Genomic DNA, 26,380 nt, shown 5'->3' on the forward strand with positions numbered 1-26,380 from the left:
CTGTGTGGTCTCTAGAAAATAGCTTCTCACTCAATGAGCTAGATAAGGAACTTTGTGCCCCTCACATACCACGACTACATATCGAAATAAACCTGCATTTATTACAGGTGGAGGAATGGCCCTCTACTTTTCACTGAGGGTTGTGTTCCTGTAGCTCTATGTTTGTTAGTACAGGTGCTTTACTCTATCTGATTTTAATCTCGCCCGGCCAGTGTGTGGGAGGGGTTAAAATCGGGTGAGTTGCTTACCAGCCCTTTGGTCACTCATAGATAATCATAGAATCATACAGCACAGAAGGAGGCCATTTGGCCCATCGTGCCAGTGCCGGCTCTTTGAAAGAGCTATCCAATTAGTCCCACTCCCCTGCTTTCTCTCCATAGCCCTGCAAATTTTTCCTTTTTAAGTATATATCCAATTCCCTTTTGAAAGTTGCTATTGAAATATATAAATATATAATGCAGTCATGTATTTAAAAACGTGTTTGCCACGGGGCTGATTCGAAAGTCAGCGGAGAAAATGGCGCCAGACAGGAATGGTGATTATTGAAACCAACAGTGTAAAGTATTGCTAATTACTTTACTGTGCAATGTATCCAATGTAGAGCAGACATTGAATGAGGTGACACAAATTTAGGGCCTGTGTGTATCTTTGTTTAATTACTAATAACTCAAGCTTTTGTGAACATGTCATCAGTTCCATGCAGTACAATTGGTATTTTATGTTTACTTATTGTGATAATGTATACTTATTGTAATAACTTATGGGCAATAAATGCTGGCCTTGCCAGCAACACCCACATCCCATGAACGAATAAAAAAAAAATTCCTATGGATATTAGAAAGAAAGCTGGGGTAAGATACAGAGCACAAAATTATTCTTACTCTTGGTCAAAACTGGTTAAGACCACGTCATCGGACAATTGAAATAGTGATCTAAAGTTGAGCCATTTACTGATTTTGCTCAGCTGCACCACCCACGCTACTGCCATCAGAAATATAGTGACAATATTATTATCCTTCTTCTTTAAAAACATGAGTGTTTTTAAATACATGAGTGTTCCTCCAGGTCCCGCAGAGAATCCTTGGGCCTCCCCTGCCAGGAGCTTGCCTCTCCCTCCCCTGACCGACATTGGCTCTGCAGCCCCTCTCCAGTACTTACTTTATGCCGGAGACCATTCCCTCTGGTCCCTGGCAACATTGAGTTCCCAACCCAATTCCCGCTCCTGCCCACCGACCTTGGCATCATTCCCGCCAGCTTCGGGCAAGAGGCAGGTGGCCAATATTTAAATGAGGCCCAGTGGTTAAACTCGGCTGGGTCTCCCTCCATTCTCTTCCCATTTCAGGGCTCGCCCGCACACACAACCCTGCCCCGAGTTAAAATCAACCCTAATGACAAAACTTACTTAAAAACTGCATTTATTAAGTTTGGAATGTGCTTCACAATGTTTTCCATCGGAGGTCTGGGCTCTCTGAGAAGTCTTGAGATTAAGTTCCTAGAGCATCCCAGTGCCATCAGCAGCTGGAGAGACTCAGTAAGGTAACAGCGTACAATTCCAGCATGCATTTGTGCCTAAAACTCCCAGGAACAATGATCATTAACAGCAAGAGTGGCCATTCACAGAATATACCAGGACTTGATGTTTGTCAGCTCCACCCCTCCTCCATTCCTATTGCTGGAAAATTGGTGCAGGTGATAGCCCTTAGGGAAAGTATTTTTAGGAATAGTGAAAATAACTGGAATTCTTGTGCATAAAATATCAAAACAAGGTAAAGCATGAACTCTTCAACATTTTCTGAGGCAACTTTTCTGGAAAAAGTACAATTAATTTTACCACATTTAAGGTTTTGTTTATCTAACCAATACAGCAGGTTACACATAACAAATGGGCTGTGAAAATTGGCATTGATTAATCTTTCTATTTTGGAGATTCTGGTGCAGGAAATGCTCCCGCCTGTATAAATCTGGAGAGCAGGAACTGGAAATCATTCCTTCAGGAACTCACTCAATTCTTGCCCTGAACATAGAATTTCCAGCCCATTTTTACTGCCAGTGTTTATGGGATGTTGATTGTGTGAGTCTACTGTAGGTTGTTATTACCAGGACCAAGAAACAGAAAACTGGAGAAAGGAATAAGCTAACTCGTGTTGTTCCTTCTTTACAAAATATCATATAACATTACTTAGTGCCAAAAGGTCATCTCTAACAAATTGCTTAAATTCAGGACTTTTACTCAGAACCTGTCTTGAAACTTGAATAATGAATGGTACAATCCTTTCAGAATTTGCTGCTCTAATATTGATTCTTTTCCCCCCTACTAATTGTTTGAGCTCTCTCTGAGCTGAAGACATGCAAGCTGCTACAAAATCTATACATTCTTAAAAGTCTTGCAATTAATGCACATTTCCTAAGACATGGATTAATCTAGGACAGTCAGCATGGATTTGTTAAGGGAAGGTCGCGTTTGACGAACTTGATTGAATTTTTTGAGGTGGTAACAAGGAGGGTCGATGAGGGTAGTGCGTTTGATGTAGTGTACATGGATTTTAGCAAGGCTTTTGACAAGGACCCAGATGGCAGACATGTCAGAAAAGTAAAAGCCCATGGGATCCAAGGGAGAGTGGCAAGTTTGATCCAGAATTGGCTCAGTGGCAGGAAGCAAAGGGTAATGGTCGACGAGTGTTTTTGTGACTGGAAGGCTGTTTCCAGTGGGTTCCGCAGGGCTCAGTACTAAGTCCCTTGATTTTTGTGGTATATATCAATGATTTAGACTTAAATGTAGGGGGCATGATTAAGAAGTTTGCAGATAATACAAAAGTTGGCCGTGTGGTTGATAGTGAGGAAGAAAGCTGTAGACTGCAGGAAGGTATCAATGGACTGGTCAGATGGGCAGAAAAGTGGCAAATGGAATTCAATCCGGAGAAGTGTTGAAGTAATGCATTTGGGGAGGACAAACAAGGCAAGGGAATACAAAATAAAGGGGAGGATACTGAAAGGTGTAGAGGAAGTAAGGGACCTTGGAGTGCATGTCCACAGATCCCTGACGGTAGCAGGACAGGTAGATAAGGTGGTTAAGAAGGCATATGGAATACCTTCCTTTATTAGCCAAGGCATAGAATATAAGAGCAGGGAGGTTATGCTAAAACTGTATAAAACATTAGACAACTGCATACAGTTCTGGTCACCACATTACAGGAAAGATGTAATTGCACTAGAGAGGGTGCAGAGGAGATTTATGAGGATGTTGCCAGGACTGGAGAATTTTACGTATGAGGAAAGATTGGATAGGCTGGGGTTGTTTGCTTTGGAACAGAGGAGGCTGAGGGGTGATTTAGTTGAGGTGTATAAAATTATGAGGGGCCTAGATAGAGTGGATAGGAAAGACCTATTTCCCTTAGCAGAGGGGTCAATAACCAGGGGGCATAGATTTAAAGTAATCAGTAGGAGGAATAGAGGGGAGTTGAGGAGAAATTTTTTTCACCCAGGTGGGGGTCTGGAACTCACTGCATAAAAGGGTGGTAGAGGCAGAAACCCACATTGCATTTAAAAAGTACTTTGATATGCACTTGAAGTGTTGTAACCTACAAGGCTACGGAGCAAGAGCTGGAAAGTGGGATTAGGCTGGATAGCTCTTTTTCGGCTGGCACAGACATGATGGGCCGAATGGCCTCCTTCTGCACCATAAATTTCTACGGTTCTATTACTGTTTGTTATACTTACGTCTGGCATCATAATTTTGTCATACCTGGTTGTCACGCATGTGTGTAATAACTGGCTGTTATTTTTAACTAGCCTTCTGGTCAACCGGAGTGGTAACTGTTTCAAAGGTCCTTTAATTTTACCCACAAACATCTTAACATCCTACAACTAACGAAAAAAAGATAGAATGGAAGATCAATTCCATCAGGAGCTCTGAATAGAAGTGTAATCGCCTCTATCATTAAAAAAAGCAAGAGGAGGAAAGGGAGAGAGGATACAAGAGCTTCCTTCCCTGCCCAAAAGGAAAGAGAGAGAGAGGAAGGGCAAACATATACTTGCCTCAGAGGCGGTGTAACAAAGGTTCACTCGATTGATTCCTGGGATGAGAGGGTTGTCCTATGAAGAGAGGTTGAGTAGAATGGGACTATACTGTCTGGAGTTTAGAAGAATGAGAGGTGATCTCATTGAAACATATAAAATTCTGAGGGGGAGAGATGGGGGGAGGGGTCGTGGAACGGAGCTTCTAAGCGTCATGTCCTGGCACACACTATATGGCCAGTCTAGTTGCTAATCAGTAACAAATTCTGGGAGTTGCAGTCTGTTGAGCGGTAACTCTAGGAATCCCATCAACTCAAACCCTCTCAAGGAAACATGAGCTTCCAACAGAAAATGTTGGTAGAGACATTTAGCAAACATACGAAAGAGATTAATGTCACCTTTGCTGCATTCAATTGGTACATTCCTTACCTGTCCAATTGTGATTTGTTGCTGTATTATGAATATGAAAATTGAGCCAATTAAGTGACACGGGAGTTTGTATCTATACAGGTGAGATGAAAATAAGGGGGAACAGAGAAAGTGGGAGGGATGAAACAGTTAGTTGTTGCAAACAGAAGACTAGGGTTCTGTTGAGGTATCACTCTTGACTCTGAGTCAGAGGTTCCAGGTTTGAGCTCGATGACTTTAGCACATAATCCAGGCTGAAATTTTAGTGCAGTACTGAGGCAGCGTTGCATTGTCGGAGGTGCCCTCTTTTGGCCGAGACATTAAACTGAGGCCCCATCTGCCCTCTCAGGTGGATGTAAAAGATCCCACGGCACTATGTGAAGAGCAGCAAGGCATTCTCCCAGTTGTGCTGACCATTATTCAACTCTCAACCAACACCAACAGCAGCAGATTATCTGGTCATTTATCACACTGCTGTTTGAGGGACCTTGCTGTGCGTAAATTGACTGCCACATTTGCCTGCACAGCAACAGTGGCTACACTTCAAAATTCCTTCATTGGCAGTGAAACAATTTGGGACACCTGGAAGAGAGAGAGAGAGAGAAAGAAAGAAAGAGACAGACAGGCAGACTTGCATTTATATAGCACCTTTTACGATGTCAGGATGTCCCAAAACGCATTACAGCCAATTAAATTTTTTTTTGAGGTGCAGTCACTGTTGTAATGTTGGAAACGTGGCAGCCAAAATTGTGCACAGCAAGATCCCACAATCATCAATGAGATAAATAACCAGATGATCTGTTTTAGTGATATTGGTTGATGGATAAATATTGGCCAGGACATCGGGAGAACTCCCCTCCTCTTCTTTGAACAGTGCCATGAGATCTTTAACATGCACCCGAGACGACAGACATCGGTTTAACATCTCATCTGAATGATGGCACTTCCGACAGTGCAGCACTCCCTCAGCCTCGATTATGAAAGGTTAGTTTACATACCCTTCCCCTTTGACCCTTTTAAAACATGATTGGGCAATGATAGCAGACTGAACCTATCAAACCACAGAAAGCTGCCTTCATTTGGAGAAGGCAGGCTAATTGGTTGGGGGTTGGGGAGGGAGGAGGTGAATTTTAGGGGAATATTGAGGAAGAAATCACAAACTATCAGCTATATTCAGCCCACAGAGAAAATTATAACCCTCCCCTCTGCTATTAACTTGAAAAATCTAAGTTATAATTTTTAGACATTATTTTTTACTTGACGCATTTTAAAAACACATTTTTACACATCTATTTTATTACATTTTTCTTTGCAACATCTATTAACTAGACTATAAAATATAATTATCTGAGCAAAACAGAGTGAAATCCACTTCTATACAACTTGCGTTTAATGTCACCAAAAGTGAGATTTCATTTTTTTTCTCAATTATTTCTATAAGTGGCGACTATGAACACTAAAAATAATTCTTTAGTGGGAGTGGGATTTGGATGGCTAAATGGAGGCACAACTTTTGCTATAAAGCAAAATCTGGCAGTGAAGAACCAGGCCAGGTGTACACTCCATTTCAAAGGTGTGAAGACAAGAATTATATCGGGGAGAGATAGTGAGGGACATGGAGGGAACAAGGACATCACTGGCCGAGCAAGAGTGCTGTCGAGCGAGTTGAGTGTAACAGATGGGTCGAGGCAGGTGGAAGGGACTGAGAAGTTGTTGGGAGTTTGAGAATTTACAGCACAGGAAACAGGCCATTCGGCCCAACTGGTCTATGCCGGTGTTTATGCTCCACAAGTGCCTCCTCCCTCCCTACTTCATCTAAGCCTATCAGCGGATCCTTCTATTCCTTTCTCCCTCATGTACTTCTCCAGCTTCCCCTTAAATGTTTGCATTTCTATAGCGCCTTTCACAACCTCAGAAAGTCCCAAAGTACTTCACACCCAATGAAGTACTTTTGAACTGTAGTAAAACACACAGCTGAAGGGAAACGTAGCAGGTAATTTGCGCACAGCAAGGTCCCACAAACAGCAATGTGATAATGACCAGATAAATTGTTCAGTGATGTTGGTTGAGGAATAAATATTGGCCAGGGCAGTGGGGAGAACTCCCCTACTCTTCTTCGAAATAGCACCATGGGATCTTTTACGTCCATTTAAGAGAGCAGACGGGGTCTTGGTTTAACGTCTCATCTGAAAGACAGTACTGCACTGAAGTGTCAGCCTGGATTTTGTGTTCATGTTGCTGGAGTTAGACCTGAACCCACAACTTTTTGACTCAGAGGTGAGAGTGCTACCACTGAGCCACAGCTGACATCTGAGACTGAGAGGCTGTTGGAAAGGGAGTAGTGTGATAGTCTCGCTACGGTGGAGGGTGAATGTAAAGGGGACTGAAGCAGGCAGGGGAACGAAAGGAAACAAAGAAGTAATGAGAGAACTTTCAACCCAGAATTTTTATTTAATATCTTCATGCGAAAAGAAAATTTTATCCATTCCTGCCTTTTATAATTTATAAGTTTTGTGGCTGGGTGACAGTGAGTATAGCGAACAGCTGTATAATTAAATCTTCTCATCAACAATAACTGTTTAGAATTCTCAGCACAAAAGAAAGTATAGGTGCTGTAATCATTCTGTCTCTGAAGTGAAAAAAATAATGGCTTCCCTACGAAACAGTAGAAAAAAGAACTTCCCTATAAAGAGCACCTTTCATAGTGCTCCACCGTTCAATCAGATCATGGCTCATCTTTATTTAGGAACAGGAGGAGGCCATTCAACCCCTCGGGCCTTCTCCGCCATTCAGTTGGATCGGGGCTCATCTGTACCTCAACTCCATTTACCCGCCTTTGCTCCATATCCCTTAATACCCTCATTTAAGAAAAATCTATCAGTCTCAGTTTTGACATTTTTAATTGACCCCCAGCCTCAACAGCTTTTTGAGGGAGAATTTTCCAGATTTCCACTGCCCTTTGTGTGAAGAAGTGCCTCCTGACATCACCCCTGAACGGCCTAGCTCTAATTTTAAGATTATGCCCCCTTGTTCTGGACTCTCGCACCAGAGGAAATAGTTTCTCTCTATCTACCCTATCAAATCCTATAATCATCTTAAACACCTCAATTGGATCACCCCTTAATCCTCTAAACTCAAGGGAATACAAGCCTAGTCTGTGCAACCTGTCTTTGTAATTTAACCCTTTTAGCCCTGATATCATCCTTGTGAATCTGCCCCCTCCAAGGCCAATATATCCTTCCTGAGGTGCGGTGCCCAGAACTGGACTTAGTACTCCAGATGGGGTCTGGCCAGAGTTTTATTTAATTGTAGCATAACCTCACTTTGTATTCCAGCCCCTTTGAGATAAAGGTTAACATTCCATCAGGCTTTTAATTATTTTTTGTATCTGTCCACTAGCTGTTAGTGATTTCTGTACCTGGACACCTAAATCTCTCTGCTCATCCACAGTTCCTAGCTTCTCGCCATTTAGAAAATACTCTGATCTTTCTTAGGTCCAGAGTGGATGACCTCACACCTCCCCATATATATATATATATATATATATACAGTCAAAAGCTGAGGCCCTAGTACAGATCCCTGGGGGACACCACTAGTCACATCCTGCCAATTCGGGTACATACCCATTATCCCTACTCTCGGTCTCCGACCTCCTAACCAATTCCCTTTCCAAGCCAAAAGGTTGCCTCCAATTCTACGCAATCTCATTTTTGTTAACAGTTGCTTATGTGGAACCTTGTCGAATGCCTTCTGGAAGTCCATACAGATAACATCGATAGACTCTCCCTTATCGACCAACTAGTGCCCCTCCCAGTCTCCCACCCCACCACTCCCCAGTGTTAAAACTGGATAGCCTGGTGGTGAAGGATAGACTACAACAGCCTGGTCTTCAGTTGCTTCCAAGCCTTTATTCACAGAGATTCCCTTTTCACACACACCACACCCGAGATAAGCTCTCATATAAAAAGGATACAAGAGTCCCCAGCTGACACCCACCACCTGAATACAATTAACACTAATTGATATAAATCACACAATTAACACCCAGAGGGCCACTGCCAGTCCGTGCGCCCCCCCCACCCCCCTCCCATTCTCCCCCCACCCCTCCCATCAGGACCTATCTGAGGGCCGCTGCCAATGGGGCAGCCAGCCCAAATTGGTGCTCCAGAGTCCGGTGAGCTGCCTCTGGAGGCCCAATTGATGCCTGCAGCTCCTCGGAATTGTGCTATTGAAGCCCGAGGCCTAATTTCGGTCGAGCCTCGGGCCTCTGCCTTTTGGCGCGCATTCCCAGCGCCCCAAACATTCTGCGTCCGAAAATTGGGCAAATCCAATTTCTCGGTCGTGGACTCTAGATGGAATGGGCTAGTTGGGTTAAATGGCGTTTTTGCATTCTGGACTTTCTTATCCCCTGTGGGGTTTCCCCCCTGTACAGAGTGCTTCCTGTGGGGTTTCCCCCCTGTACAGAGTGCTTCCTGTGGGGTTTACCCCCTGTACAGGGTGCTTCCTGTGGGGTTTACCTCCTGTACAGAGTGCTTCCTGTGGGGTTTCCCCCCTGTACAGGGTGCTTCCTGTGGGGTTTCCCCCCTGTACAGGGTGCTTCCTGTGGGGTTTCCCCCCTGTACAGAGTGCTTCCTGTGGGGTTTCCCCCCTGTACAGAGTGCTTCCTGTGGGGTTTCCCCCCTGTACAGGGTGCTTCCTGTGGGGTTTACCTCCTGTACAGAGTGCTTCCTGTGGGGTTTCCCCCCTGTACAGGGTGCTTCCTGTGGGGTTTACCTCCTGTACAGAGTGCTTCCTGTGGGGTTTACCCCCTGTACAGGGTGCTTCCTGTAGGGTTTACCCCCTGTACAGAGTGCTTCCTGTGGGGTTTCCCCCCTGTACAGAGTGCTTCCTGTGGGGTTTACCCCCTGTACAGGGTGCTTCCTGTGGGGTTTACCCCCTGTACAGAGTGCTTCCTGTGGGTTTTCCCCCCTGTACAGAGTGCTTCCTGTGGGGTTTACCTCCTGTACAGAGTGCTTCCTGTGGGGTTTCCCCCCTGTACAGAGTGCTTCCTGTGGGGTTTACCTCCTGTACAGAGTGCTTCCTGTGGGGTTTCCCCCCTGTACAGAGTGCTTCCTGTGGGGTTTACCCCCTGTACAGAGTGCTTCCTGTGGGGTTTACCCCCTGTACAGAGTGCTTCCTGTGGGGTTTACCTCCTGTACAGAGTGCTTCCTGTGGGGTTTCCCCCCTGTACAGAGTGCTTCCTGTGGGGTTTCCCCCCTGTACAGGGTGCTTCCTGTGGGGTTTACCCCCTGTACAGAGTGCTTCCTGTGGGGTTTACCCCCTGTACAGAGTGCTTCCTGTGGGGTTTCCCCCCTGTACAGAGTGCTTCCTGTGGGGTTTCCCCCCTGTACAGAGTGCTTCCTGTGGGGTTTACCCCCTGTACAGAGTGCTTCCTGTGGGGTTTCCCCCCTGTACAGGGTGCTTCCTGTGGGGTTTACCCCCTGTACAGAGTGCTTCCTGTGGGGTTTACCTCCTGTACAGAGTGCTTCCTGTAGGGTTTCCCCCCTGTACAGAGTGCTTCCTGTAGGGTTTACCCCCTGTACAGGGTGCTTCCTGTGGGGTTTACCTCCTGTACAGAGTGCTTCCTGTGGGGTTTACCCCCTGTACAGAGTGCTTCCTGTGGGGTTTCCCCCCTGTACAGGGTGCTTCCTGTGGGGTTTACCCCCTGTACAGAGTGCTTCCTGTGGGGTTTACCCCCTGTACAGAGTGCTTCCTGTGGGGTTTCCCCCCTGTACAGAGTGCTTCCTGTGGGGTTTACCTCCTGTACAGAGTGCTTCCTGTGGGGTTTACCTCCTGTACAGAGTGCTTCCTGTGGGGTTTACCCCCTGTACAGAGTGCTTCCTGTGGGGTTTCCCCCCTGTACAGGGTGCTTCCTGTGGGGTTTCCCCCCTGTACAGAGTGCTTCCTGTGGGGTTTCCCCCCTGTACAGGGTGCTTCCTGTGGGGTTTACCTCCTGTACAGAGTGCTTCCTGTGGGGTTTACCTCCTGCACAGAGTGCTTCCTGTGGGGTTTCCCCCCTGTACAGAGTGCTTCCTGTGGGGTTTCCCCCCTGTACAGGGTGCTTCCTGTGGGGTTTCCCCCCTGTACAGAGTGCTTCCTGTGGGGTTTCCCCCCTGTACAGAGTGCTTCCTGTGGGGTTTCCCCCCTGTACAGAGTATCCCCTATAGGATTTCATAAGAACATAAGAACTAGGAGCAGGAGTAGGCCATACAGCCCCTTGAACCTGCTCCAACATTCAACCAGACCATGGCTGATCTTCGACCTCAACTCCACTTTCCTGCCCGATCCCCATATCCTTTGATTCCCTTAGTGTCCAAAAATCCATCGATCTCAGTCTTGAATATACTCAACGACTGAGCATCCACAGCCCTCTGGGGTAGAGAACTCCAAAGATTCACAACCCGCTGAGTGAAGAAATTTTTCCTCATCTCAGTCCTAAATGGCCGACTCTCTTATCTTGAGACTATGATCTCTAGTTCTAGACTCTACAGCCAGTGGAAACAGCCTCTCAGCATCTACCCTGTCGAGCCCTCTAAGAATTTTATACATTTCAATAAGATCACCTCTCATTCTTCTAAACTCCAGAGAATATAGGCCCATTCGACTCAATCTCTCCTCACAGGACAACCCTCTTAATCAAGGAATCAATCCAGTGAACCTTCGTCACACCCCCTCTAAGGCAAGTATATCCTCCCTTAGGTAAGGAGACCTAAACTGTACACAGTACTCCAGGTGTGGTCTCATCAGAGCCCTATATAACTGCAGCAAGACTTCCTTACTCTTATACTCCAACCCCCTTGCAATAAAGGCTAACATACCATTTGCCTTCCTAATTGCTTGCTGTACCTGTGTGTTAACTTTCTGTGATTCATGTACAAGGACACCCAAATCCCTCTGACTACCAACATTTTTCAGTCTCTCACCTTTTAAAAAATATTGTGCTTTTCTATTCTTCCTACCAATGTGGATAATTTCACATTTCCCCACATTATATTCCATCTACCACCTTCTCGCCCACTCACTTAACCTGTCTATATCCCTTTGCAGACTCTTTGTGTCCTCCTCATAGCTTACTTTCCCACCTATCTATGTATCGTCAGCAAACTTGGACACATTACACTCGGTCCCTTTATCTAAATCATTCTATTTATTGTAAACAGCTGAGGCCCAAGCACTGATTCTTGTGGCACCCCACTTGTTACAACCTGCCAACTTAAAAATGACCTGTTTATTCCTACTCCCTATTTTCTGTCCATTAACCAATCCTCAATCTATGCTAATATATTACCCCCAACCCCATGAGCCCTAATCTTGTGTAACAACCTCTTGTGTGGCACCTTATCGAATGCTTTTTGAAAATCCAAATATACTACACCCACTGGTTACCCATTATCTACCCTGCTAGTTACACCTTTAAAAAACTCTAATAGATTTGTCAAACACAATTTTCCTTTCATAAAACCATGTTGACTCTGCCTAATCATATTATGATTTTCTAAGTGCCCTGTTACTATGTCCTTAATACTACTACTGTTGTCAGGCCAACTGGCCTGTAGTTCCCTGTTTTTTTTCTCCCTCCTTTCTTGAATAGCGGTGTTATTTTTGCTATCTTCCAATCCACTGGGACCATTCTAGAATCGAGGGAATTCTGGAAGATCAAAACCAATGCATCCACTATTTCTGCAGCCACCTCTTTTAGAACCCTCCGATGTAGGCCATCAGGTCCAGGGGATTTGTTGGCTTTTAGTCCCATTAATTTCTCCAGTACTTTTTCTTTACTAATCTTAATTGCTTCAAATTCCTCCCTCTCATTAGACTCTTGGTTCCCCACTATTTCCGGTATGATTTTTGTGTCCTCTACTGTGAAGACAGATGCAAAATATTTATTTAATGTCTGCCATTTCCTTATTCCCCATTATAATTCCTCTTGTTTCTGCCTCTAAGTGACCCACGTTTACTTTCGCTAATCTCTTCCTTTGTATATACTTGTAGAAGCTCTTACAATCTGTTTTTATATTTCTAGCTAGTTTACTCTCATATTCAAATTTTCCCTCTTTATCAATTTCTTGGTCATCCTTTGCTGATTTCTAAAACTCTTCCAATAGTCAGGCTTACTACTCTTTTTGGCAACATTGTAAACCTATTCTTTTAATCTAATACTATCCTTAACTTCTCTAGTTAGCCATGGTTGGATCATTTTGCCCGTGGAGTTTTTACCCCTCATGGGAATGTATATTTGTTGAGAATTATGAATTATTTCTTTAAATGTTCGCCATTGCTTATCCACATAACTCTCAAACTCAGTACGAAATTCTATCATATTATGATCACTCTTTCCCAGAGGATCCTTAACTATAAGATTACTAATTAACCCTGTCTCATTACACAATACTAGATCTAAACTAGCTGGTTCCCTAGTTGGAACCTCGACATATTGTTCTAGAAAACTGTCTGAAATGCAATAGATGAACTCATCTTCCAAACTATTTTAGCCAATTTGGTTTGCCCAGTCCATATGAAGATTAAAGTTGCCCCTGTAGAGTTCCCCCCTTGTACAGTGTATTCCCTGTAAGGTGTACCCACTGTACAGTGTATCCTCTGAAGGGTGTACACACTGTACAGTGTATCCCCTGTCAGGTGTACCCACTGTACAGTGTATCCCCTGCAGCATGTACCCACAGTGTATCCCCTGCAGCATGTACCCACTGTACAGTGTATCCCCTGCAGCATGTACCCACTGTACAGTATATCCCCTGCAGCATGTACCCACTGTACAGTGTATCCCCTGTCGGGTGTACCCACTGTACAGTGTATCCTCTGAAGGGTGTACACACCGTACAGTGTATCCCCTGTCGGGTGTACCCACTGTACAGTGTATCCCCTGCAGCATGTACCCACTGTACAGTGTATCCCCTGCAACATGTACCCACTGTACAGTGTATCCCCTGCAGCATGTACCCACTGTACAGTGTATCCCCTGCAGCATGTACCCACTGCACAGTGTATCCCCTGCAACATGTACCCACTGTACAGTGTATCCCCTGCAGCATGTACCCACTGTACAGTATATCCCCTGCAGCATGTACCCACTGTACAGTGTATCCCCTGCAGCATGTACCCACTGTACAGTATATCCCCTGCAGCATGTACCCACTGTACAGTGTATCCCCTGCAGCATGTACCCATTGTATTCCACATCCCTCCTGATTGTCAGAAAAGACTGAAACCATAACAGGTGCAGACTCACTTTCACCAACCCATGTGTAACCATCCCATGACTCAGCACAAGTACGTTATCACAGTGAATTATTTCACCACTACAGATATTGTTTTAAAAATCTCATTCTTGTATTTTTTTAGCCAAACATGTTTAATCTGAATTTTGAAGAAAGTTGGCAAACATTGAGGAATGGACAGACTGACGGCAGGCAGAGAATTGCAGTTTAATGTGGACTAGTGTGAGGTAATGCTTTTTGGGAGAAAAAACAGGGAATGGGAGTAAACCCTCAATGGACAGGCACTGAAGGGTGTGGAGAACAGAGAGACCCAGCAATATAAACACATAATAGTTCTGTGCAAATGGAACTGCAGTAGATAAAGCCATAAAAAGCCAACAGCATTTTTGGTTTTATAAATAGGGACATGAAATAGAAGAGTAAAAGAGTAATGATGAATTTATACAAATGAATTTATACAACTGTGTTTAACCACAGTTAGAGGACTGTTTTCAGTTTTGGGCACGCTGTTATAGAAAGGACATTAAATCACAGGGAGCGTAGTGTAGATTCACCAGGACAATGCCAGGGATGGGAAACGATTGTTATGAGGAGAGACTTGAGATACTGGGACAATTTCCATTGGAGCAGAGAAGACTAAGAGGAGATTTAATGGAGGGTTTTAATGAAGAATTTTAATCAAGTGAATAAGAAAAGACCATTTCCCCTGTTTGGGGAGTCGAGTGGTCAACAATTTAAACATGGAGGCCTGAGGTTCCCTGCGGATTAGTGCCCAGATACACACGTAAACTAGGCGCAAACAAATTACGTAGCTTAAAGGATGGCGGAATTTTGAGCGTGAACGAGTTACCCACGTAACTGCAATACGCACAAGTCTCCTCGATTTTTTACATCCGGCCATCAAACCCTCCGTCCGAACGAAGCTCCGCCCACAAAACTGGCCAGGCCCCCAACTCACAAATGCGAGGATCCTCCAATCACACTGGGTCTCCCAACATTACAACCAGATTTTCAGGTACAGCATGAAACAAAATCATTTTTCTGGTGTTTTACTGCAATTTCCTGAGCGTTTTAAAAAATGTATCCTCACTGAGACATGCTCTGTATTTTCTGTTTCTTTGAATGCATTTTTATGGCCAAGTATAAGTCACATTAAAAATTGAAAAGCCTCCCCAAATTGCAGATTTTTAAACACACTGTGCCTGATGTGCATGAATGGTGGTTAAATGAGTTGAAACTTTACATTTTAAAACTCAAAGAAGAAATATACTGGTGTGGGTTCAGCGTTCCCTTGGATCCCGATTGTTTACGCTGGTTTATGCCAATTTTAAGCTTGAGCGTCTTCTAAAGGCATTGGGGGGATACTTGGGCATCTATCGACCAGTAAAGTGGGGGCAGCTTTAGGGGCAATTCCCGGGTTGGACCCACGGAGGAAACTCCAGGCCAGAAAGCTTTACCACAGGGAGTGGTTGAGGCAGAGACCATCACATCTTCTATGAGTAAACAGATTAAATATTTGAAACAGAAGGTGATACTGGGCTACGGGGATCGAGTGGGGCGGTGGAATTGGTCTTGGATTGCTCTATCGTGGAGTTGGCACAGACTCGACGGGCCAAATGGCTTCCTCCTGTGCCGTACATTTCTACGGTTTGATGATATGAAGACTGATGGTATTAATGCTTGTTGCAACATTTAACTTGAAGGATTACTAGCATTGTACATTGGGGGTGAAGGGAAAGCACAGGAACAGGCCATTTGGCCCATCGCAGTGCTTTTCTTCACATGAGCCACCTAATCTCACTCCCTTGCCCTTTTCTTAAACTCTTTAATATTCCGCTTTTTCAAGCAACTAATTCCCTTTTAAAAAAAATGTACCCTGTCTCAACAACAATTTGTGACAGAGAACTCGAGCTGGCATCGTATCAGACCCAGGTTACGTGACAATCTGGTCTGCCGTCTATTAGCGAGAGGTCATCACAGCCGTGACTCTTATTGCATCGAAAACAATGTAAAATTTGCTTACCTCAAAATCATCGAGAGCCCCAACAAGAGACCGCGCAGCTGAGACGGTTTGGGATTTTGGACATCCAATTCCCTGTACAGCATCCGCGATCACAGAGAAAGCGTTCTGTATCTCACTGCAGACAGACTCTCTACCAGCCTGGAGAGCAGCAATATCAGGGTGTTCCAGGCATGCCATGGAGGTAGAATATAACAGGGAGGAGGTATGCTTCAAACAGGCACGTGCAACGGCCAGTTCTTCACGGTGGCCAGGTGACTTTAGGTCCTGCCAATAAAGAGAAAATGTACATAATACAACCTTAATAAAGACTTCTTTCAAACAAAGCTGCAAAACATGATGAAATGAAGATTCTTTTCCAAAGGCTTTTGATTGTGCACAGCCAGTTGCACAATTCATCCCCAATATCGTGCATTGGATAATGTGGTCAGCTATTCATGACAGAGGTTTCTACCTGTGACAGGGGGTTGTATCTGGCCACTGAAAGCATTTGAGCAAAATCATCCGAACTGAGGTTGCACGTGACTGGATTGTCTTTCTTCTTAATGGTGAGAGATTGGAGCTGTGGAGGAACAAAGGGATCTGGGTGTCCATGTACACAAATCACTAAAATCTAGTGCACAGGAACAAAATGAGATCAAAAAGGCTAATGGAATGTTGGCCTTTTATCTCAAGGAGGCTGGAATACGACGGGATGCTTCAGTTATACTGAGCCTTGGTCAGACTCCATCTGGAGCACTGCGTTCAGTTTTGGGCACCGCACCTCAAGAAGGATGTATTGGCCTTTGGGGGGTTACATATTGACCTTGGAGGGGGTACAGCGCAGATTCACTAGAATGACACCAGGGCTTAATGGATCAAGTTATGAGGACTGGTTGCATAAACTTGGCTTGCATTCCCGTGAGTTTAGATTGTTGAGGGGAGATCTGATCGAAGTGTTTAAATGATAAAGGGATTCGATAGGGTAGATAGAGAGAAACCATTTCCTCTGGTGGGGAAATCCAGAACAAGGGAGCACAATCATAAAATTAAAGCCAGGTCATTTAGGAGTGAAATCAGGAAGCATTTTTTCACACAAAGGGTTATAGAAATCTGGAACTCTCTCCCCCAAAAGGCTGTGGATACTGGGAGTCAATTGAAATTTTGAAAACTGAGTTCGATAGTTTTTTGTTGGGTAAGGGTATCAAGGGATATGGAGCAAAGGCGGGTAAATGGAATTAAGGTACAGATCAGCCATGATCTGATTGAATGATGTGACAGGCTCGAGGGGCTGAATGGCCTACTCCTGTTCCTATGTTTGTGCGTGATCGTTCTCTGTAATCCTGTTGAAATTCAGTTGGTCAGCAGTTGGATAATTGGAACCTTTACATCTTACCAATGCACTTGAGTACCTAGATGGAACAATGGTAATTCACATTAGGTCTCTCCACTTGTAACTCATCGGGATCTCGCGACTGAACACCTTTTTAAAATAGTAGATTTTGCGAGAATGCACACCTTCATCAGCACATAATGGCAGATGTGCTTAAATTAACATATCGCAGAATATTGTGAGTTCAATCAGACCTAATTTGCTAAAATTCATAATTGCACACTCTGCCATTAATTACTGGTTACTGAACAAGTTAATGAGCAATGCAGTGACAAGTAATTGTTTTCGACGACAATAGTTTCCTTTTTCTTGTCAGCTGGGTGTCTGATGGACTCAGAAAGCTATCACCTTATTTACGAGTCTCCAAACAAATCTTCTGAGAAATCCACACAGCTGGAGTTTGTATGTGTCTGATCTTCGGTACGCACTCTCTCCCAAGTGCTGAGGTGACCAACCATTGAGTATTCAAGAGTCAGAAAATAAACTGTCTACTGACAAATAGCCACACATTTTAAAGATATGCTCACTGGTATTCTGACTGTATAACTGCAAGTACATCAGGTCATCAGTTTTCAAACTTAACCCAAACAAACTTTTCACTGCAGCAACTCGCCAAGGCTTCTTCGACAGCACCTCCGAAACCTCTACCACCCAGAAGGACAAGGGCAGCAGGCACATGGGAACAACACCACGTGCACGTTCCCCTCCAAGTCACACACCATCCCGACTTGGAAATATATCGCCGTTCCTTCATCGTCGCTGGGTCAAAATCCTGGAATTCCCTACCCAACAGCACTGTGGGAGAACCTTCACCACACGGACTGCAGCGGTTCAAGAAGGCGGCTCACCACCACTTTCTCAAGGACAATTAGGGATGGGCAATAAATGCTGGTCTTGCCAGCGACGCCCACTTCCTGAGCATGAATTAAAAAAGCAAACTTTATGTCTAATTATATCATTTAAGTCTAGATTGCAAACTCTTCCCACCTTTCTTTTCTTTATCATTCCTCTTCTGTTCCCATCTCATTTCCCCTTTCCCTCACCTTACCCGGACAGTTAAGGTAAGAATGAAACCTTTCCACTGCACTCTCCCCTCTCAGTACTCGAAACCCTTCCCTCCCCCTCTCCACATGCTTCTCCTCCAACCACAACAGGGCTCCTGTAAACACGCGGGGCAGCTCGCCGGTGAGATTCAATGATCAAGATGGTTCGGGCCCCTCACTGGTGCCAACGGACGGGCATTCTGATCGCTCCACCCACCACCCGCCCAATGTGCACCACACATCAAAACCAACGAGAGAAACAGAGAGAAGGAGTGAGAGAAAGGAGGAGTGAGAACATGAGAAGTGCAGAGGGTGTGAGAGAAAAAACCAAGGGATGACAGCCGTTGATTGGCAGCTCATTGGAGGGTGGGATATCCAACGTCTATTTAAAGCAAACCTGTGCCTCTTAAAGCAGGGGTATCTTTTAATTTCTCGCTTATTTCTGCCGCAAGTTTGGAACTTTTGATGAGAAGTGTTGGCTGCCACGGCATCCCGTTTTAGTGAAGCTGCGGTAGAAATTCTGGTCGAGCAGGTGGGGGCCTGGAGACAGGTCTCCTAACCCTTCAGATGACAAACGGGTGCCCAAGCAGACTCTGCAGCAGGCTTGGAAGGAGATAGCTGAGAATGTGAAGGCCAAAAGTATCATCCCCCGGACATGCGTGCAATGCCGGGAGATGTTCAATGACCTGACCTTCGGTGGCAGCTGCGGCTCAGTGGGCAGCACTCTTGTCTCTGAGTCAGAATGTTGTGGGTTCAAGTCCCCACTCCAAAAACCTCAGCAAATAATCTGGACTGACACTTCAGTGAAGTACTGAGGGAGGTGCTATCTTTTGGATGAGACGTTAAACCAAGGCCTCGCCTGCCCTCTCAGGTGGACGTAAAAGATCCCACCGGACTATGCGAAGAAGAGCAGGGGAGTTCTCCCTGGTGTCCTGGCCAATATTTATCCCTCAACCAAACATCAATAAAACAGATGATCTGGTCATTTATCTCATGGCTGTTTGTGTGATCTTGCTATACGAAAATTGGCTGCTGCATTTCCTTCATTACAACAGTGACTACACTTCAAAAGTACATCATTGGCCGTAAAGCACTTTGGGTCATCGTGAGGTTGTGAAAAGCGCTATATAAATGCAAATCTTTACCCGGACAGTAAAGGTGAGGATTATGTCTTACTATCTCTTTTACTCAGGATGCCACAGCACATTTCCCTCCCCCCAGCTCTCCAAACCCTTCCCTTCCCCGCTCCACAGGCATCTCCTCTAATCACAATTTGAAACTGCCCCATCTCTCCTTCTCAGTTGAATCACACACTCACCTGCTCTTGCTGCCCTCACAACAGGCACATTCTGCGGCAAAAGGGGCAGAAGAAGACCACCTCGGAATGATGCACCTTCACTCCTTTCCAAACATCAGCACAGAAATTGCCACTCCGGGTGAGATAGTGAGTTAGGGGCTCCGCAAAGGCTGAATCACTCAGCACTAGTGAGCTTGAGCAGCCAGTAGTGGAAAGGACAGTGCAGAAGATGGTTGACTGGAGGGGAAACTCAGGTCTTGCCTCTGCTGAAGAGGGTAAAGATGGAGGCTTTAGTAGCCCAGCTAATCTTTCATGGCCACCAGCAATTGCTCGAGGCATTGGACCTGCCTAAGAGCTTCCACACCATGTCTGACAGAGTGGAGGAGTCGGCTTTCAGCTTGTGTGGGGTTCTGGTCCAAGGCAGCAGCACTCTGTACTCTACCAGGGAGCATGTGATCTGAGTGTTTCCAAGTGAGTTCCCCTTTAAACAGTGCTATTTGCACTATCCCAGACTTTAGCCAACAGAAAACCGATTCAGGATCAATTTTGTACAATTGCATGAGGTTGAAGATGAATTTCCAAGGCCAGAGTACTCCTTCACTCACAGTTACTTTAACAGGACGCTGCCTAGTGAATGGGGGGCTCACAGCGAATGGGGGGCTCACAGCTAATGGGGGGCTCACAGCGAATGGGGGGCTCACAGCGAATGGGGGGCTCACAGCGAATGGGGGGCTCACAGCGAATGGGGGGCTCACAGCGAATGGGGGGCTCACAGCAAATGGGGGGCTCACAGTGAATGGGGGGCTCACAGTGAATGGGGGGCTCACAGTGAATGGGGGGCTCACAGTGAATGAGGGGCTCACAGTGAATGAGGGGCTCACAGAGAATGGGGGGCTCACAGAGAATGAGGGGCTCACAGCGAATGGGGGGCTCACAGAGAATGAGGGGCTCACAGAGAATGAGGGGCTCACAGCGAATGGGGGGCTCACAGAGAATGAGGGGCTCACAGCGAATGGGGGGCTCACAGAGAATGAGGGGCTCACAGAGAATGAGGGGCTCGCAGCGAATGAGGGGCTCGCAGAGAATGGGGGGCTCACAGAGAATGGGGGGCTCACAGCGAATGGGGGGCTCACAGAGAATGAGGGGCTCACAGAGAATGAGGGGCTCACAGCGAATGGGGGGCTCACAGAGAATGAGGGGCTCACAGAGAATGAGGGGCTCACAGCGAATGAGGGGCTCGCAGAGAATGGGGGGCTCACAGAGAATGAGGGGCTCACAGCGAATGAGGGGCTCACAGCGAATGAGGGGCTCGCAGAGAATGGGGGGCTCACAGAGAATGGGGGGCTCACAGCGAATGAGGGGCTCACAGCGAATGGGGGGCTCACAGCGAATGGGGGGCTCACAGAGAATGGGGGGCTCACAGAGAATGGGGGGCTCACAGCGAATGAGGGGCTCACAGCGAATGGGGGGCTCACAGCGAATGGGGGGCTCACAGAGAATGGGGGGCTCACAGCGAATGAGGGGCTCACAGCGAATGGGGGGCTCACAGCGAATGGGGGGCTCGCAGTGATTGAGGGGCTCACAGTGAATGGGGGGCTCACAGCGAATGGGGGGCTCACAGCGAATGGGGGGCTCACAGCGAATGGGGGGCTCACAGAGAATGAGGGGCTCACAGTGAATGGGGGGCTCACAGCAAATGGGGGGCTCGCAGTGATTGAGGGGCTCACAGTGAATGGGGGGCTCACAGCAAATGGGGGGCTCACAGAGAATGAGGGGCTCACAGTGAATGGGGGGCTCACAGCAAATGGGGGGCTCACAGAGAATGGGGGGCTCACAGTGAATGGGGGGCTCACAGCAAATGGGGGGCTCACAGCGAATGGGGGGCTCACAGCGAATGGGGGGCTTACAGAGAATGAGGGGCTCACAGTGAATGGGGGGCTCACAGCAAATGGGGGGCTCACAGAGAATGAGGGGCTCACAGTGAATGGGGGGCTCACAGCGAATGGGGGGCTCACAGAGAATGAGGGGCTCACAGCGAATGGGGGGCTCGCAGAGAATGAGGGGCTCACAACGAATGGGGGGCTCACAGCGAATGAGGGGCTCACAGCGAATGGGGGGCTCACACCGAATGAGGGGCTCACAGGCTCCAACTTCAGTTGGTTCATCTGTAAAGATGAGACAATCACTGGCAAAGTCATCTGCTGATATGTCTACACTATTGACAGTCACAGTCCCAGGTTTGATGGGCATCCTTCCTGTGGCTGAACATGTTGGGCCAATCACTCAGGGTACATGCCAACCGCACTGAAATGGTGATCATCCCCTGTCACAAGGCGCTTCTTGTCCAAGACAGTTAGTAGCTAACCTCTTGACGATGATGGTAACTGGACATATGCCCAAAGTTTCCGAGCGACATCAAACAGTTCAATTGGAATGCAAATGACAAGCCAAGCTATTCGCAACTATGTGATTAATGGCTGTACAACCTGAATACTACGCCAATGCCAGGTATAAATGGAGTTGAGCTACAGATCAGCCATGATCTAGTTGAATGGTGGAAGAGGCTCAAGGGGTTGAATGGCCTACTCCCGTTCCTATGTTCTATGTAATTGGTGAACCTCGGAAAGGATATCAAGAGCCAAAGGGACTTTCACCATCTTTGAAGCTGAAGCCTGACCTATTGCACTCACGCTTAGTCGAAACGTACAGTCAGCTCTACAAGGCTACACCGAGATTTACGATTTTGAGGCTTCTCCAGTCCTCATCGTCTTCCAGCTTCTGAAGAATGTACAAAAATTCCAGAAACTGGGACCCAGATCCATTAAAAATAATTTTTGCCCAGACACGGTTAGCTGAGCACATCGCAGTGACACTGAAAACAGGTCCTGGCCAATGATCAGAGCCGTGGCAGGTATCCCATTTATAGCAGGCCCTTCATCGAGTAGGTAAACATAGAATCTTAAGCAACAGTGCTGACAACTCTACACCCTTCTCGTACATCGAGTTACATCGAAACTACGGCACAGAAACAAGTCATTCGGCCCAATTGATCTATGCCGGGGTTTATGCTCCACACAAGCCTCCTTCCTCCCTACTCCATCTAACCCTTTCAGCATATCCTTCTACTCCTTTCTCCCTCATGTGCTTATCAATCTTCCCCTTAAATGCATCTAAAAAGCTATTTGGCTCAACTACACCTTGTGGCACCACGTTCCACATTCTTACCACTCCTTGGGTAAAGAAGTTTCTCCTAAATTCCCTTTTGGATTTATTAGTAACTATTTTATATTTATGACCTCTAGTTTTGGAATCCCCTACAAGTGGAAACATCTTCTCCATGTCTACCCGACCAAATCCTTTCATTATCTTAAAGACGTCTATCAAATCACCCTTCAGCCTCCTCTTTTCTAGAGAAAAGAGCCCCAGCCTGTTTAGCCCTACCTGATAAGGGTATCCTCTCAGTTCTGGTATCATCCTTGTGAATCTTTTTTGCACCTTCTCCAATGCCTCTATATCCTTTCAAAAGTATGGAGACCAGAACCGTGCACAGTACTCCAAGTGTGGTCTAACCAAGGTTCTATACAAGTTTAACGTAACTTCTTTGTTGTCAATTCTATCCCTCCAGAAATGAACCCTGGTGCTTAAATTGCCTTTTTTATGGCCTTATTAACCTGCGTCGCTACTTCTCGTGATTTGTGTATCTGTACCCCGAGATCCCTTTGCTCCTCTACCCCATTTAGACTCTTATTATCCAAGCAATGTGCACCAAAATGCACCACCTCACTCTTATCTTTATTGAAATTCATTTGCTAATTACCCGTCCATTCTGCAAGTTTATTAATGTCCTCTTGTATTTTGACCCATTCTTCCTTTGTATTAACTACACCCCCCAATTTGGTGTCATCCACAAATTTTGAAATTATGCTTCCGATTCCTGAATCCAAATTGTTAATGCAAATTGTAACCAACAGTGGTCCCAGCACTGATCCCTGTGGAACACCACTTCCCACCTTTTGCCAGTCTGAGTAACCTCCCTCAACCTCTACTCTCTGTTTTCTGTTCTTTAGCTAACTTGCTATCCATTCTGCTACCTGTCCCCTGACTCCACATGCTCTGACCTTAGTCATGAGTCTACAATGTGATACCATATTGAAGGCCTTTTGAAAATCCAAATGTATTACATCTACTAATCGGGTACGGTAGCATTGTGGTTATGTTACTGGACTAGTAATCCGGAGTCATCAGTTCAAATCCCGCCACGACAGCTGGGGAATTTAAATTCAATTAATGAAATAAAATCTGGAATTAATAATACTAGCACCAGTAATGGTGGCCATGAAACTACCGGATTGTCATAAAAACCCAATCTGGTTCACTTAGGGAAGAAAAGCCGACCATCCTTACCCGGTCTGGCCGACATGTGACTCCAGATCCACAGCAATGTGGTTGATTCTTAATCGCCCTCTAAAATGGCCGAGCAAGCCACTCAGTTGTAAAATCTCGCGAAAAAAAAGTCATAATAAGAATAAAACCGGACAGACCACCCGGCATCGGACCACTAGGCACCAGACACGACAAAGGCAAACCAAGCCCCAGTCGACCCTGCAAAGGCTTCCTCACTAACATCTGGGGACTTGTGCAAATAATTGGGACAGCTGTCCCACAGACTAGTCAAGCAACAGCCTGACATAGCCATACTCACAGAATCATACCTTTCAGCCAATGACCCAGACTCTTCCATCACCATCCCTGGGTATGTCCTGTCCCACCGGCAGGACAGACCCACCAGAGGTGGCGGTACAGTGATATACAGTGAAGTGGCCCTGGGAGTCCTCAACATTGACTGTGGACCCCATGAAATCTCCTGGCATCAGGTCAAACATGGGCAAGGAAACCTCCGGCTGATTACCACCTACCGCCCTCCCTCAGCTGATGAATCAGTCCTCCTCCATGTTGAACACCACTTGGAGGAAGCACTGAGGGTAGCAAGGGCACAGAAAGTACTCTGGGTGGGGGACTTCAATGTCCATCACCGAGGGTTGCTCGGTAGCACCAATACTGTCCGAGCTTGGCCGAGTCCTGAAGGACATAGCTGCCAGACTGGGCCTGCGGCAGGTGGTGAGCGAACCAACACAAGGGAAAAACTTACTTGACCTCGTCCTCACCAATCTACCTGTCACAGATGCATCTGTCCATAACAGTATTGGTAAGAGTGACCACTGCACAGTACTCGTGGAGATGAAGTCCCATCTTCGCACTGAGGACACCATCCAACGTGTTGTGTGGCACTACCACCGTGCTAAATGGGATAGATTCAGAACAGATCTAGCAGCTCAAAACTGGGCATCCATGAGGTGCTGTGGGCCATCAGCAGCAGCAGAATTGTATTCCAGCACAATCTGTAACCTCATGGCCTGGCATATTGCTCAATCTACCATTACCAACAAGCCAGGGGATCAACCCTGGTTCAATGAGGAGTGTAGAAGAGCATGCCAGAAGCAGCACCAGGCATACCTAAAAATGAGGTGCCAACCTGGTGAAGCGACAACACAGGACTACATGCATGCTAAACAGTGGAAGCAACATGCTATAGACAGAGCTAAGCGATTCCACAACCAACGGATCAGATCAAAGCTCTGCCGTCCTGCCACATCCAGTCGTGAATGGTGGTGGACAATTAAACAACTAATGGGAGGAGGAGGCTCTGTAAACATCCCCATCCTCAATGATGGCAGAGTCCAGCACGTGAGTGCAAAAGAAAAGGCTGAAGCGTTTGCAACCATTTTCAGCCAGAAGTGCCGAGTCGATGATCCATCTCGGCCTCCTCCCGATAGCCCCACCATCACAGAAGCCAGTCTTCAGCCAATTCGATTCACTCCACGTGATATCACAAAACGGCTGAGTGCATTCGATACAGCAAAGGCTATGGGCCCCGACAATATCCCAGCTGTAGTGCTGAAGACTTGTGCTCCTGAACTAGCCGCGCCTCTAGCCAAGCTGTTCCAGTACAGCTACAGCACTGGCATCTACCCGACAATGTGGAAAATTGCCATGGTATGTCCGGTCCGTAAAAAGCAGGACAAATCCAATCCGGACAATTACCGCCCCATCAGTCTACTCTCAATCATCAGCAAAGTGATGGAAGGTGTCGTCGACAGTGCTATCAAGCGGCACTTACTCACCAATAACCTGCTCACCGATGCTCAGTTTGGGTTCCGCCAGGACCACTCGGCTCCAGACCTCATTATAGCCTTCGTCCAAACATGGACAAAAGAGCTAAATTCCAGAGGTGAGGTGAGAGTGACTGCCCTTGACATCAAGGCAGCATTTGACCGAGTGTGGCACCAAGGAGCCCTAGTAAAATTGAAGTCAATGGGAATCAGGGGGAAAACTCTCCAGTGGCTGGAGTCATACCGAGCACAAAGAAAGATGGTAGTGGTTGTTGGAGGCCAATCATCTCAGCCCCAGGACACTGCTGCAGGAGTTTCTCAGGGCAGTGTCCTAGGCCCAACCATCTTCAGCTGCTTCATCAATGACCTTCCCTCTATCATAAGGTCAGAAATGGGGATGTTCGCTGATGATTGCACAGTGTTCAGTTCCATTCGCAACCCCTCAAATAACAAAGCAGTCCGAGCCCGCATGCAGCAAGACCTGGACAACATCCTGGCTTGGGCTCATAAGTGGCAAGTAACATTCGTGCCAGACAAGTGCCAGGCAATGACCATCTCCAACAGGAGAGAGTCTAACCACCTCCCCTTGATATTCAATGGCATTACCATCGCCAAACCCCCCACCATCAACATCCTGGGGGTCACCATTGACCAGAAACTTAACTGCACCAGCCATATAAATACTGTGGTTGCAAGAGCAGGTCAGAGGCTGGGTATTATCCAGCGAGTGACTCACCTCCTGACTCCCCAAAGCCTTTCCACCATCTACAAGGCACAAGTC

At 46.4% G+C, this 26,380-nt stretch overlaps 1 protein-coding gene across 1 annotated transcript in view; it reads right to left on the minus strand.

Moving 5' to 3' along the window:
- Window positions 1-26,380, minus strand: part of LOC137340214 (catenin alpha-3-like) — a 1,497,032-nt gene that overhangs the window by 1,199,028 nt on the left and 271,624 nt on the right. Inside the window, exon 6 of the mRNA XM_068002618.1 lies at window positions 15,721-15,984. Within this exon, the coding sequence (XP_067858719.1) occupies window positions 15,721-15,984 (264 nt within the window). The remainder of the gene's footprint in view (window positions 1-15,720; window positions 15,985-26,380) is intronic.

This window comes from Heptranchias perlo, chromosome 21 (assembly GCF_035084215.1).
Source record: "Heptranchias perlo isolate sHepPer1 chromosome 21, sHepPer1.hap1, whole genome shotgun sequence".
Lineage (NCBI taxonomy): Eukaryota > Metazoa > Chordata > Chondrichthyes > Hexanchiformes > Hexanchidae > Heptranchias > Heptranchias perlo.